This window comes from Micromesistius poutassou (assembly GCF_964030765.1).
Source record: "Micromesistius poutassou genome assembly, chromosome: 8".
Lineage (NCBI taxonomy): Eukaryota > Metazoa > Chordata > Actinopteri > Gadiformes > Gadidae > Micromesistius > Micromesistius poutassou.
The window spans coordinates 2563271-2577396 of NC_140278.1; the positions used below are offsets into that span (position 1 = coordinate 2563271).

Consider the following 14126-nt stretch of genomic DNA (forward strand, 5'->3'; position numbering starts at 1 on the left):
TAGTGTAATTCTATTACGAGAGGCTGAGGATACAAGCCCCCCCTAGTCGCGCCCCTACTCCTGCACGCATGTCTGAGATGTCTGAGGGAGAGGAGCAGCCATGTAGGTAAGAGGGGATAAGGCAGGCAAGCCTTCTGTGTAACCCGTCGGCGGGACCTGGAGAGCGGTTAAGACCTTTATCCACCGGTGGTGTGTGTTTGAAGCAGCCAGCGTTTTTAACTGGATAAACTCCAGGCCTAAATAGACACACATCCAATTAGCCTAAGCACAGCAACACATTGTTTTGCATTGTCTTGCATCCTTAAATGTCTTGAAACATTAACAAAGACATTTGTTTAGGCCAAATCCCCCTGATTTCAAGATATTTCTCGCAGAGGAAAGAAATGAACGTTCACTTTAATTTTAATTAGGTCATTTATTTACAACGTGACATCGATTCAACAAGATGTGCCTTTGGCAGATTTTACAAAAGACGTTCAAAGTCTTTATGTATAATTCAGCGTTGAATACATAATGATACATAATACATAAACGTACATGTTATTGTGCGAGCATCAAACACACGCGCTTGCACGTGTGATACAGACAGCCTGCGGTCACCTCCGGTAGGGTCCACCACTGTCTTTAGTCCAGCCTCAAACCTTCATTATGCTTAACTTAACCTAACGCAAAGCGTCCCTTGCCCGGCGGTGGGTTGCTCAGGTGAGGAAGAGGAGGATCAGCCGGAGACCATGGAGGAGGAGGAGGACCTGCTGGAGTGCTTCCGCTGTGACCTGGGCTTCTGGGACGCCTGCTACACCACCAGGGTCTACTGCAGCCCTGGGGAGAGGTGCTTCACCGGCCGCGGGAAAGCAGGTGGGCCCCACCCCTGTGTGTGTGTGTGTGTGTGTGTACATGCTATTTGAAGGAGGGTTTTTTGTCCAAAGCTCGAGTGCAGACGCTGTTTGCATGGGCAGCCCCCGTGGGATTCATCCTCCTGACTCTTGCAGTGTGACGCAACGTGTTGCATAAGTCACAATGGTTGTTTTTTCCCCGTCAGGTTAAATAATGTTTCTATGAAGCTATTATGCGGAAACTGTGCTTCACTACAGTAATGTATCCTCCTGCCTGGCCTTCATTCTTCATCATCAGTGGAGTACAATAACATGAATATGATCTTCTAGAGCGTTAATCTTCACCAGTCTTCTCCCCATGCCCTGCTACATCAAGGAGCAAGCCCATCGTTGGTGTTAAGAGCGTGAGCAGTGTTTGACCTACGAAGGCGCTTCTGTGAAGTGCTCTGTTGTCCATTCTAAGTTAGGTAATAGGTATAATGTAGGTTAGCAAAGTATGTGTTTCATGGCGTACTTGTGTGTAAGAACACAGATGTCAATGCGTGAATGCTTGACTAAGTGACTATGTTCATCAGTGTTCTTGTTCATCGTAGTTTTTACATCTTTCAGGTCAGCAGACACACTACATTATATAATCCTGTGGAGGGACGGCTTTGTGCTAATGAGCGAGTGCAAATATAATCAGTGTCCGCGTAAACGGGTGGTGTAAACGGGTGGTGTAAACGGGTGGTGTAAACGGGCGGCGCCTCCTGCTGTGGCTGGTGTCTCCTTCAGCGGACCTCCTGGACGTGAAGACCCTGGGCTGTGTGAGGCCGGAGGAGTGCAGCGCCGAGACCACCCTGGAGCTGTACCCCAACGCCACCCTGTACACCATGACCAAGCACTGCTGCGGCACGGCCTTCTGCAACGCGGCGCGCCCGGCGCGGCCCGTCGGCCTGTGCTCCTACCTGACGCCGCCCGCGCTCGGCCTCTGGTACCTCACGGGGCTGCCCGCCAGACGGGACTAGTCCGTCGCTACAGCGACCGTCCAAAGGACCAGCGTTAGAGACTCCGTCTCCCCACCGACGGACCCCGCGGCCCGAGGGCGGAGCCCGGCGGTCTGTTGGGCGAGTGGCCCCCGCACCCCGAGGGCCCCCGCACCCCGAGGGCCCCGATACGCTGGGTGACGACTGAAGACGAATCAGTTGTCTTTGTTTAGTGTTAGAGCGCAATAGCTGAAGGAGCGCTGATGTATTTATTATAATATTTTCGCTAGTGTCGCCGTCGTTTACCTAACCGTCCACTGCTGCTGTCAGAGACAGAATGAAAGGCTGGCTCAAGTGCCAGATGGTGGACTGTGTTATTAACGCAGCATAATTGAATGCACTGCCAGACACACAAGCCACAGTCCAATTTCATTTATTGGCTGTTTTTCAAAGATTACTTTAATTGTACCATAAATGGTTCGAAACATTTATTGAAACTAGGTATACATAGTGTTATTTTTAATAGGAGTAAAATATTCTATGTATGTCATTAGAAATAGATAATTTTCCAAATAAAGCCAATAAAGTTGAATCAGATGTTTCATAAAATGTAAAACTCCACCAAAGACCTCCACCAAAGTTATTAACTAAATAGACCCACGCAACTCAACAACAGGACGGCGGTGTGTGCAGCCGGCTGTCTCTCCCTGCACTACTGAGGATCTCCAGCAGAGGGCAGGAGCTCCTCCTTCAAGAACTTCTGCAGATCCACACCCTCATCGTTGAGGTCCACACTCAGGAACTTGTCCACCAGCCAGTGACATCTGTACAGATATTGTAAAGGCACACCGATCCCAACGTGCTTTGGTGCCTTTGACTACCCCTCTATTGTATTTTTTAATGAACGTACCTGCTGGTGTGTTCGTCCAGAGAGCGTCTGTCCACTCTCTTGATGGTCTGTCCTGTTCTGTAGAGTTCAGAAACCTTGGCAGAAACATCAGTGACATCAGGCACACGTTGCTCTGGGAGCAGAACGCTTTGTGTGTGTGTGTGTGTGTGTGTGTGTGTGTGTGTGTGTGTGTGTGTGTGTGTGTGTGTGTGTGTGTTAAAAAGGAGGCAAATGCATTATTTGCTGTTGCAATAGACTTCATCTTCACATTTATCATATATATATATATATTTATGAAACGGGTGGCTTAAATCAAGCGATCTGATTGGTTCCTAACTGTTACTTACGTAACCGTTTTATAAAAGGAATAGATCACTTCAGTCATCTTCCACAGCGTGATCTATTGCTTAAATATAAATATTGTTTTGTGCTGTGTAATAATTATATAGCTCTAACACAGCACTTATAGCAACCATAAAGTAGTCATACATTTATGTAAAGATTGAATTTACATAATTTAAAACCTATGAAAAAGTGTCACTGATGAGCCTGCTGTGTGTGAGTGGATGGATGATGCATGCTGTGTGCGTGTGTGCGTGTGTGCGTGGGTGCGTGCGCGTGCGTACCTCCACCCCTCGCTGTACGAGGCTGGTGGGCAGGCCGGCCAGCAGAGCGATGTTGGCAGCGTAGCTGGACTGGCACATGCCCTCCTTCAGCTGGTACAGAAACACCAGCTCATCTCCATCCACCGCTGTCTCCAGAGTCTACAACACACAATCACTGACTCTGTCACCGCCGCAGTAAAGGTTCAGGGTCACCCCTCAGAGTCATGACGTCATGGAGAGAGCTAACTAACGTGAATCCAAACACAATACAAATGTTCATGCTATGGTTTGATTGTCCTCCGCCGTTTCTTGGGATGAGAGTATCTACTAAATGCTATGGAGCATCTGACCCATGCTGTTTGTGGTTGACTACACGGAGCTAGGGAAGAGGGCCGGTCATGTGCGTACCAGCAGAGAGAGGAGGCTGGTGGAGGGCAGCAGACCCAGCTGGAGCAGACTGTGGAAGTTGGTCGCCAAAAGCACGTGGGGAACCTTTCCAGGAACTTCTTTCAGCCAATGTGAGATCGATGCTGCCAGCAAGGAAAGCCCATCCACCTAGCATCAGACTGTTCTTTAGTGCTGTGTATGAAACCTACTTGTTATGTTTACACTAATAATAAAACAAATACGTTCAAATAAAGTAATGTTACATGTACAAATACATGTTTCTTACTGTGTTGGTGCCTTTTCCAAATTCATCAATCAAAACGAGAGAGTTGCCAGTGCTGCTGTTGATAGCATGGGCCATCTAGAAAACAAACCTTGCTGTTACTACAAAATACTGCATGGATTTCAGCATGTATGTGTGTAAGCATGTGTGTGTTTGTGTTAAGACTGTGAGCTGTGATCAGTGGATGTTGTCATTCAAGTGACAGGAGAGGTTGAAGGGGGGACATGTAATATACATATTGTATTGTATAAACATGTAGTGTGTGTGTGTGTGTTTGTACCTGATTGAGGTCTATCACAAAGGTGCTGAGGCCTACAGACACAGACTCCCTGCTCTGCATGCGGGTGAATATTCCATCCACCAGGCCAATCTCTGCCTCCTTCGCTGGCACGTCTGAGCCAATGAGAGCCATGAACACTGCCAAGCCCACCTGATGGAGTCAATTGAAGAGTACTCAGTAAGTTAGTGTATATGTGGTTAAATGTCTGACTTCTGAGGGTCACAATCCCCAAGTGAGTCACATGCTTGTCTGAGCTTGAATACAAAAATAGATTTGTATTTGGAAAACAAAAAAACAAGGTCACAGTGGCAGTGAGTGTGCCAAAACACAAGACCAAGGTCAGAGATAGTGAAGTTGTTGTGCATCTCCTCTACTTGTTTGAGGTAGATACTCTTGCCAGATGAGTTGGGCCCAGTGATGACCTTGACTTTGCCATGGGTCTCTGAGCTCTGGAAGGAGTTGGGCACAAACACAGGACAGCACAGCTCCAGCAGTGGGTGTCTGGAATACAAAGCCAAACCTGGATCTTAAACTTGCACTCACTCAATGAAGGATGGAAGTATGTGTCCGTTTGGCCATCTAATCCTGATAAACTCTGTATGTGTGTGCTCCGGTCTACCTGGCCTCAGTGAGAAGTATCCTCCTGTGGGCTGCTAGTTTAGGTGAGGTGTAGCCATACTCCTGCGAGGCACTGCTCATCGCCATCAGGCAGTCCAGCTCTGCACTCAAGTCCAGCACCTATACAGCACACACATCCACCTCAGTACACCTCCAGATGATCAACTTTACAGTACACCTCCAGATGATCAACTTAACAGCACACACATCCACCTCAGTACACCTCCAGATGATCAACTTTACAGTACACCTCCAGATGATCAACTTAACAGCACACACATCCACCTCAGTACACCTCCAGATGATCAACTTTACAGTACACCTCCAGATGATCAACTTAACAGCACACACATCCACCTCAGTACACCTCCAGATGATCAACTTTACAGTACACCTCCAGATTATAAACTTTACAGTACACATTCACCTCAGTACACCTCCAGATTATAAACTTTACAGTACACACATCCACCTCAGTACACCTCCAGATTATAAACTTTACAGTACACATTCACCTCAGTACACCTCCAGATTATAAACTTTACAGCACACACATCCACCTCAGTACACCTCCAGATTATAAACTTTACAGTACACATTCACCTCAGTACACCTCCAGATTATAAACTTTACAGTACACATTCACCTCAGTACACCTCCAGATTATAAACTTTCCAGCACACACATCCACCTCAGTACACCTCCAGATTGGATGCCACCGTAGTAGAAGAGTGTACAATAGCAAAGGTGATGCGACAGCTACCTTGTACAGGGAGGGACTTTTCTCCAGGACAGCCGTCTGCAACTGTGTCATGACTGCAGTCTCCATGTCTGACGAAAAGGTAACCAAACACATCTGCAGCCAAACTCCACCCACTCCAGAGTCCATGACCTACACTTATTACCTGTGAAGGACGGAGCCCAGAGAAGCCTCTCGAGTGTCACACCTCGTATGTCACAGTGTATGTCTCCCAGGAGGTCGTCCAGCTCTTTGGTTCTCTGGCTGCGATAGTGGAGACGCTCCTCAGACAGAAACTACACACACAAATACACATCCGTGCACACACAAACATGCATGAAAATATGCATGCTCTCACTCACACACACACACGCACACGCACACACGCACACACGCACACACACACATCCAGATATTAAGATGTCCATCCACTTTGGCACACACCATGAAGTCCAGACTTGCTATCTCAAAATCCTCCTTCTCCACCATGCTGGGCAGCCGAGGAACCGACAGCAGAAAGCCGATCTGAAGAGGAGAAGGATAACGTTTAACATTCCTCATAAAATATCAAGCCACTTGGTTCAGTCTGAGTTAGTCATTCATTTTAAGTCTGCTATGCCAACGTGATCCCCTTGTTGTGTGAGCATCTAAAAAATAGCTGAACACTAGATTGAAGGTGTCTTCATTCAGGTACTGTGGACACAGGTAGAAGGAAGCAGTACCAGAGGAATGTAAATGACAGAGCAGGAGGGCATTCGGGAGTCCAGGTGCTCCAGCTCTCTCTTGGCCACGTCCGTCAGGAAGTCCGACAGCCCCATCATCTTCCTCTTCTCTGAGGAGACAGTTCTCGCTGAGAACCTCTTTCACCTTACACTTAACACTCATCCAATAGTATTTAGTTCTTAGTGAGGACAGCTCTTGAACCAGCAGGTCCAGACTTACTCTCATCAATAGCAGGGTCCACGTTTGGCTTGATGGTGAAGCGGTTCTCCGTGGAGCTGCTCTCAAAGTCCACCTACACACGACGAAAACAGAACACAGATCACACATTGTGGACGGTTGATCCAAGGTGCCATGAATACATTATGCATGTAGGTCTTGGGTTTGTGTTATTAAGACAGAGAGAGCTTTAGAGATTTAAGAAGACAGAACGAGATGGGGAGTAGTTCTAGGGACGATGGCGTGACAGCAGATGACTCTGTGTAATGAGAACTGACCACTTTGCTTATGAGGGAGGCGATGTGTTGAAGGTCATCAGAGAAACCCTCGCTGATCTCACGGAAGAGCCCAACAGACTGTGGCAAGACACGCACGGTGTCCCTGATACACACTGCACTGTACACCGTCTAACGTGCACACACACACACACACACATACAAACACATGAACTTTATTTAGTGTTGTTTTATATTTAGTTTGATTTGTGATTTTATTCTGTAAAGCGCCGCACTTCCTACCTTGTACAAACTCTGCCAGTCCGTTACTTTTGTGTGTGATAGAGACATTCTGCGCAGGAGAGTCTGACACACACACATACACATACACACACGTACACACACACCCACACAGTTTCTGGCATTAACAGCTGTGATAGCAAAACTATCGCGGTGCATGAGGACACAGCGCTGCTGAAATGGAAGGGAGGGGGATCAGAGTGTACCGGAATGTTCCGGATGTTGCGCAACAAGGACTGCAGGGTGCCGGCAACGTCAGAGTTGCGTGGTGACGCAAAGAAGCGGATGGCCTCCTGCCTGCGGTGCAACACCGCCATGTCTCTGGTGGGCCGCAGGAACCACCGGCTGACACACGGGACACACCAGTGTTCACAACACATTCTTCAACCAGTTATCTCACAGCATACATTTCATCTATTTATTCTATCTATTCAAAACAAGAGGAGGTATACCAAAAGATGCCATGATGGACTTTTATGGTTATTAATCAGTGCCATCAGCACAATGCCAGACCTCAGTGCTTTTGGAACTCTCTTCTGCCCACTGGTGCTTTAAAAATTATAGAATTATAGTAATTTAAAACGCAAATGCAAAACAACTGGTTTGTGTTTATATCTGGGCAGTTCTGTGTCCTTGACTGGTCAGAAAAGATGGTATTCATCTTCACAACAAGAACCAGAACCGCAGCAAATAACCCAAACAGGAGACCTGGATTGTTTAATTTGGATGAAATATAAACTCATAACGTAAGTCCAACATAGTTATATTGAAATAATGTTTTTCCTCTTCCAGTCCTACCGCAGTAGTCTGGAGCCAAACTTGCACTTGCAGCGATTTAGTATCCCTGCAACCAACACAGACACACACACTTGGGACATAGTATGTTTTGTAAGATATGACAACACATCATCTGAGGAGAACACCCCACTCCTCACGGTACAGGTCACAGCTCAATACCATACAGACTCAAGCCCTCCTTCTCGCCAGACTGCATCTTGTACACTGAAGGGTGGAGCTCTGACTTGAAGATCTGCAGAACGCTGAAACACATGCATTTGAAAAAGGAAATCCATATTCACTTATATTAAATATTATTATATGATATAATCATCAATATTTTTCAAAAAGTGAAGTGCATGAACCCTGTTAGAGCCATCTTACCTGTATGTGTCTCTGTCCACATACACCACACCTGTTCTAGAACGGAAACAAACACACAACAGTTGATGCAGTCAGAGGACAAGAGAGATCTTAATCAGATAGTCAGACTTCATTTAGCAGGCCCTCACTCCCCCTGTGGACCGACACCAGGGAACACAAGGACCAGAACACAAGGGTGTGCTGGTGGGGATGTCAATGTTGTTGAAACTGTTGGTTTGACGTTTTAGTAAGAACTGATTCACTGATGTTACCTTTAAAGCACAAACACTTATAAGTAACAACACTATGACAGCGTTAATATGAAATCATCCAAATATAACTGTGGATAAACACTACTTGATTAGTTCCCACGCGAGTGCAAGTAACTATGAGTACTGTGAAAAAATGAACGTCAACAAAGAAACCAACCATCAATGCAAATACTCAAAACATTGCAGAATCCATAGCTCCAAATGAACGGCCCATGGTGGGTTGGTTGCGTAAATACTCTGTGTTCTTGAACATGTGTATGTGTGTGTTTGTGTGTCTTACAATGTGTAGGTGTGAAACTGTAAGATCGGAACCCCAACACTGCTGTCCTCCAGCTCAACACCCACTCTCCTCCTGTCCAGGCATTTCAAGAGAGCACCTAATGACCGCAACTACCACACACATACACACACACACACACACACACACACACACAGCCGACACCCATGTAACCACACCACGGACACAGAGACACACACACACTCACACACACACACACACACACACACACACACACACAGGGGGTGACTATCCACACACTGATGGATGTATTGACAGGACATTGTGTGGGCAGTGAGAGCTCACCATGAGGGGGGAGTCGAAGGAGATGTAGGAAGTGAGATAGGAGAGTCTCTCTCTCTCTGTGATGGAGGCAGGAAGGAAGGGAAGGTTGGCAGACAGAAGCCTCTGCTTACTGACCTCCAGACCTGCCACATAGGAGGCTTTCAGGGGCCTGAAGAGTCCTGTGATTCATCCATTTAACAACGCCATCTCTGGATCATCAGACCCTTGCATGTTTATTAAAGGTTTAGTCTTATTTATTGTTACCGAAGTCCACATATGGATATGTGACCACTTCCGGTTTGTAGTCTGGATTTGACCCTGGGTTACAGTAAAGGGTGAGGGGAAAACACAGAAAAGTATTTTAACATTGCATATAGTATTTTAACATTGCATATGACTGATCTTTATACCATGTTCTGATATATTAGCCACAATGATCATTTGTGTGTGGTATCAATACCCAAGAGCAACACAAAATGATTCCATTATTGTCGGCTCAAAATGGATAGCTTGAAAACTATTATTACTACTATTAATTAACTATTAACTATTAATACTATTGATAAGACCAACCACGTCAGATACCGCGTCACACTTTTCAGTCCCGATACCCAAAACAAGCCCGGCTGCTCACCCAGTGAGTGCATGAAGCGCACCATGCTGCGTTCCTGCTTGGCACTCGTGATAATGACACGGGGACTAATCTCTTGAATGACTTGAAAACAACACAAAAGAAAACCGAGAAAAGACACAGATATAACTATCAGTACCAAAAGAAGGTAAGATTATTGTCTTGCCCCCCCCCCCCCCCCCCCCACCCCACCCCCAGCACGCACGCACGCGCACACACACACACACACACACACACACACACGCACACACACACACACACACACACACACACACATCGCATCCTTGCCATTATACCTCTTTCCAGCAGGTTAAGGTCAATGCTGTCTGGTGTGTCAGCCATATAATGCAACGTATAATCTTTGCTGTCATAGAAGCACAGGCCCACTTGTCCATGTTGTGCCAACACACTCAGTATTACCTGCGCATAAGGAGAAAGATGTGAACGAAATTAAGGTGGTGTTATAAACCTGTTGATCAGTGTGGGAATCTCTCACCTCAGGTGACTCTTCCTCCTCCTCATCTCCATTGAGGCTGGCCTGGTTAGTCACCTCCCTTCTGACGGCATTCTGCAGTGCCATGGTCAGCTTTGGGAAACAGCTGAAGGCCGCTGACTGAATCTCTGGTCCACCTAAACAAAGTTTTAGCCGTGTGCTTTATTATTAGCTCCAGTGGCACGTACATCTTAGCTCGTTTAAACTCACCAAGCTCGTTTTTTGTTGTATATTGCCGAAGTTGTTAGCTGTCTTTATAACCCAGAATGTATGATAAATAAGTTCAGAAGATTAAATGATCTTTCGGATCTTTCGGTTATATTTATTTAGCCATTTCGTGACGCTGCTAGATTCCCGCCTCTGCCAGACATCGTGTAACGTCACGTAGCCTGCTTTGCATAATGCTCAAAATAACACACACGCACACACTGCATTGGTCTTAAATTAGCATGTAAATCATTTATAATGTTATAACGTTTAAACCTATAGTTCAAACCTTTTTTTGATACAAGCTATGGTTTAAAGTACATTACACATTGTTCAGGTTATTCACAGCGTAGGCCTACATATTTATTTCTTTAGTCTTTATGTGCAGAAAACCACTCACCATCTATTTCCTCTTGCTCTTGTCTTTGCGTTAAATAAAGAAAATAACATCAACAAAGGTCAAACCAAACACCATTACAATGGAAAGGTTCTTTATTTAGAGTTAATAAATGGTTACACATTGTAAAAAGTAGCGTTTACAACAATATAACATATTTTACATGTTTTATATACACCCGTTTTTACAAGAGATTTATACAAAAAATAAACTGGTAAAAAACACTTTATCAAACCATTAATCATTGATTGATTCATTATCCCATAAAAGTAGTTTCTAAATACTAGTTCAAATGCCTCAGTAGTGTACATTATCAGCTAATGGCTATGTTTGTGTGTTCCAGTGTATTCACTTGTCTGTATGTGTGTGTGTGTGTGTGTGTGTGTGTGTGTGTGTGTGTGTGTGTGTGTGTGTGTGTGTGTGTGTGTGCGCAGCAGGCTATTGGTTGGGGAGCAGGTATTGCTGGAGAACAGGGGGAATGGGCAGTGTGTTTGTGAGATTCTTTCTCTGTGGTCCCAGGGAGCGTTGGACGGTCAGACCGCACAGAGCCATCAGGGCGGGGGGGTCGTCTAGATAGAGGGAAGACCAAGCCAGAAGATAAGCCAAACACAATGCAGTTGATTAGCCAGTAGCAGGTGTACTGTAGTGTCTAGTAGATGTAGACACTGTCTACATGACGCAGGGAGAGAGGTATGAGCTGTAGGCCTAGCTCTGATTCTATGACCCCTCAACCAACAGAACAGCTCTCTTTCCCTATTGAGACCCTTTCAACACAGATGTCATCGCAGGATCAGGCCACAACAACATTTATGGATCTGCCACTTTTATGTATCAGGGAATGAGAAGTGGACTAAAGCGACATCCGTGTTTGTCCCACCATAAAAACTAAAGGGTCTATAGTACATTTCTTTGCGGCATGTAAACATAAATAAATGTACTTATGCCTCAATGCTCTATGTAAACCATGTGTAACTCACGTGAGGCACCGTTAAGGTAGCGCAGTCGTATGGAGGCTCCGCCCCTCACACTGCTGACCGCGGGGAACAGCTGCACGCTGCGAGGGAGGTCCCGGAACGCCACGCCAAGGAAGCGCTCCTCCACCATGTAGGCCAGTGTCCCTGCGTCAGCATCCAGCACCAGCAGGACGCGCTCTGGTACCTCCACAGCTGACCCTGGGGTCTTCAAACCAATCTCCGGCCCTCCCCCTCCCACACCCTGAGTGGTTGAACGGACCGCTGGATACCTGCCCTGAGACTGAGCCCCATGCCAGAGCTGGTTTGTCCCCAGCTCCCAGCCCCAGGACTGGGAGTCCCCCCCCAGCAGGGCGCTGTACCCCGACGCCTGCAGAGGGCAGCTAGCGCTGGAGACACCGATGACTGCGTGGCTCCCCCTGTGAGCAGGACTCCACAGTACCTCCCAGAGGTGGAGCCCAGAGCTCACCCCCTCCGCAGCCCTCACGCCGTCACTGCTCTGCTCCACAGGTGTGCGGGTCACTTCCTCCCGACAGGGAGACAACAGGAAGTGAGGGGAGCAGTGAGAGGTGCTCCACTGTGATCGCGTGTCTCCTGGACCAATGGGAGAAGAGTGCAGCATGACTGACAGGCTAGAGGAGGTTGGGACCACCAGTGTTTGTAAGGCTGATGAAGAGGAGGCGGGGCCATCGTATGTCATCTCTGACATCCAAACCGATAGTAGGAGACCCATGAGTGACAGTTCCACGCAGCTCTTAATACATGATGGTCAGGTCCCTGACGCTAAGAACTGTGGAATAAGACAAACATAACAGTTACCTTTAAGGTTAAGATATTGAGTTATTGTTTGCATGAAACTGAAAAGAAGTAGAACAAAGGGGAATACGAGGCAAGTAGCAGTTGTTATACTATAGTAGACAAAGCTTAATAATACTCAATACTAATAATCCATTAATATTAATGAACCTTAGAACCTGCATAATAATCATAATAATAACATCCACAAATCCTCTATCATTATCATATAAACTTCCTAGTGAGAGACAGAGGTTTGCAATAGCAACTATCTAGGCTAGGTCTACTGTCGTTACCTTTTTGTTTTAAGGCGTTATTTATCCAAAAATTACCCAGCAGTCGGTTCTGTAGCTCTTCTGGTCGAGTAAATTACCGTAATTCCAGTGCAGCCTTTTATAAGAGAGTTTATCAACTGCTCTGTACCGTAATCGCATCATGGATCCAGACTGATGGGAACAGCCCATTCCTGCAGCCAAGGACGCCAAGTTGACCCACGTTTGCAAGGACATACGATATCTGGACGACGTCATGTGTTATTATACGATGGCTATTTAAAAACAAAGGTCGGATAAATATTACGTAATTATGCCTGTTGGAGGAATCCACCAAATTCTACGACGCTATACCACCAGTAACCACTTTGTGTCCACATCTACCTCGTTCTGTAGTGAATATACACATACACCGCAAAACAAACAAAGAGGATCAAACTAGGACTTTTAATTGCAAGAAATAAAAAAAGAAAATAAAACCAAAACCGACTCATTATTCTAGATGGCGCACGCGCACAACAGTAAAGGTGAGGAGAAGATGGAAGGCGCGAGCCTCGTGCGTACCCTGACGTGACGTCTATGACGTCTTCAGACACCAATCAGAGGTCACTACATTCAGACAGACAGACACATTCAGACAGCCTACCCGTTGAAGTAATAAACAATACATATATATGTTTATGCTGAAGTGGGGTCAGGGTTAAAGGATAGGACAGTTGGCAAGATGGTATGGTGTCATCCCTGTTTTACTACAGGAAAATTTTAATTAAGATCTCAGCTATCCTTTAAAATCCGCCAAAACCATTATTGGACACAAATTGAAATTCCTCAACAGTGGATTTGGAATTATAGGTGGAATGAATTAGACCCAATAAAAATTATACACAAATACATTTTTTACACACTTAATTATATCGGATGCCTTTGGAATTTAAATTTTCATTTTTCCAACTATTAGGCCTATATCCACGGAGAGAGGGTTTTTTATGGATTTATGAAACAAAGCCAATGAGTTAAAACGTAATAGGTCTGGTGCGGAATGTATTCTTATCAATTATGAATAAATATGTTAATATTTATTTGGTTTTGAATATATATGTTTATACTTATATACAATATCTTCTGTATCGTCGTTATTACACTGTATTGCCGATGCGCGGATGCTCAGAGGCTGCAGAGCTTTTTACAACAATACACACTATGTCCTGCAGGCGGCGGCAGAGCTCCGTGCGGGACGTGGGTCCGACCAGGGCAGGAGCTGCCTGTTGGTGCTGCGCTGCCGGGCCATAGGTATGGGAACGGGGCTGTGTCTTCCCTGCCTGAACCTAAAACC

At 45.9% G+C, this 14126-nt stretch overlaps 2 protein-coding genes across 2 annotated transcripts; both read right to left on the reverse strand.

Annotated features, from left to right (window-relative positions):
- Nucleotides 1-2510: 2510 nt before the first annotated feature.
- Nucleotides 2511-10238, reverse strand: msh5 (mutS homolog 5; the record flags this gene model as incomplete). Its single annotated transcript, XM_084471669.1, has 25 exons — nt 2511-2622; nt 2709-2782; nt 3314-3451; nt 3701-3847; nt 3966-4040; nt 4243-4392; nt 4617-4743; nt 4862-4980; nt 5624-5691; nt 5808-5895; nt 6044-6124; nt 6322-6431; nt 6542-6614; nt 6817-6945; nt 7057-7119; nt 7260-7398; nt 7852-7897; nt 8011-8093; nt 8215-8250; nt 8746-8855; nt 9049-9170; nt 9292-9345; nt 9662-9742; nt 9955-10078; nt 10155-10238. The coding sequence occupies 25 exons, from the start codon at nt 10236-10238 to the stop codon at nt 2511-2513; spliced, it is 2433 nt and encodes an 810-aa protein (XP_084327795.1).
- A 955-nt stretch (nt 10239-11193) lies between these two features.
- LOC311351303 (SPRY domain-containing SOCS box protein 2) lies at nt 11194-12459 on the reverse strand (the record flags this gene model as incomplete). Its single annotated transcript, XM_084471417.1, has 2 exons — nt 11194-11324; nt 11733-12459. 2 exons carry the CDS (start codon nt 12457-12459, stop codon nt 11194-11196), a joined length of 858 nt encoding a protein of 285 aa, XP_084327543.1.
- Nucleotides 12460-14126: the final 1667 nt, after the last annotated feature.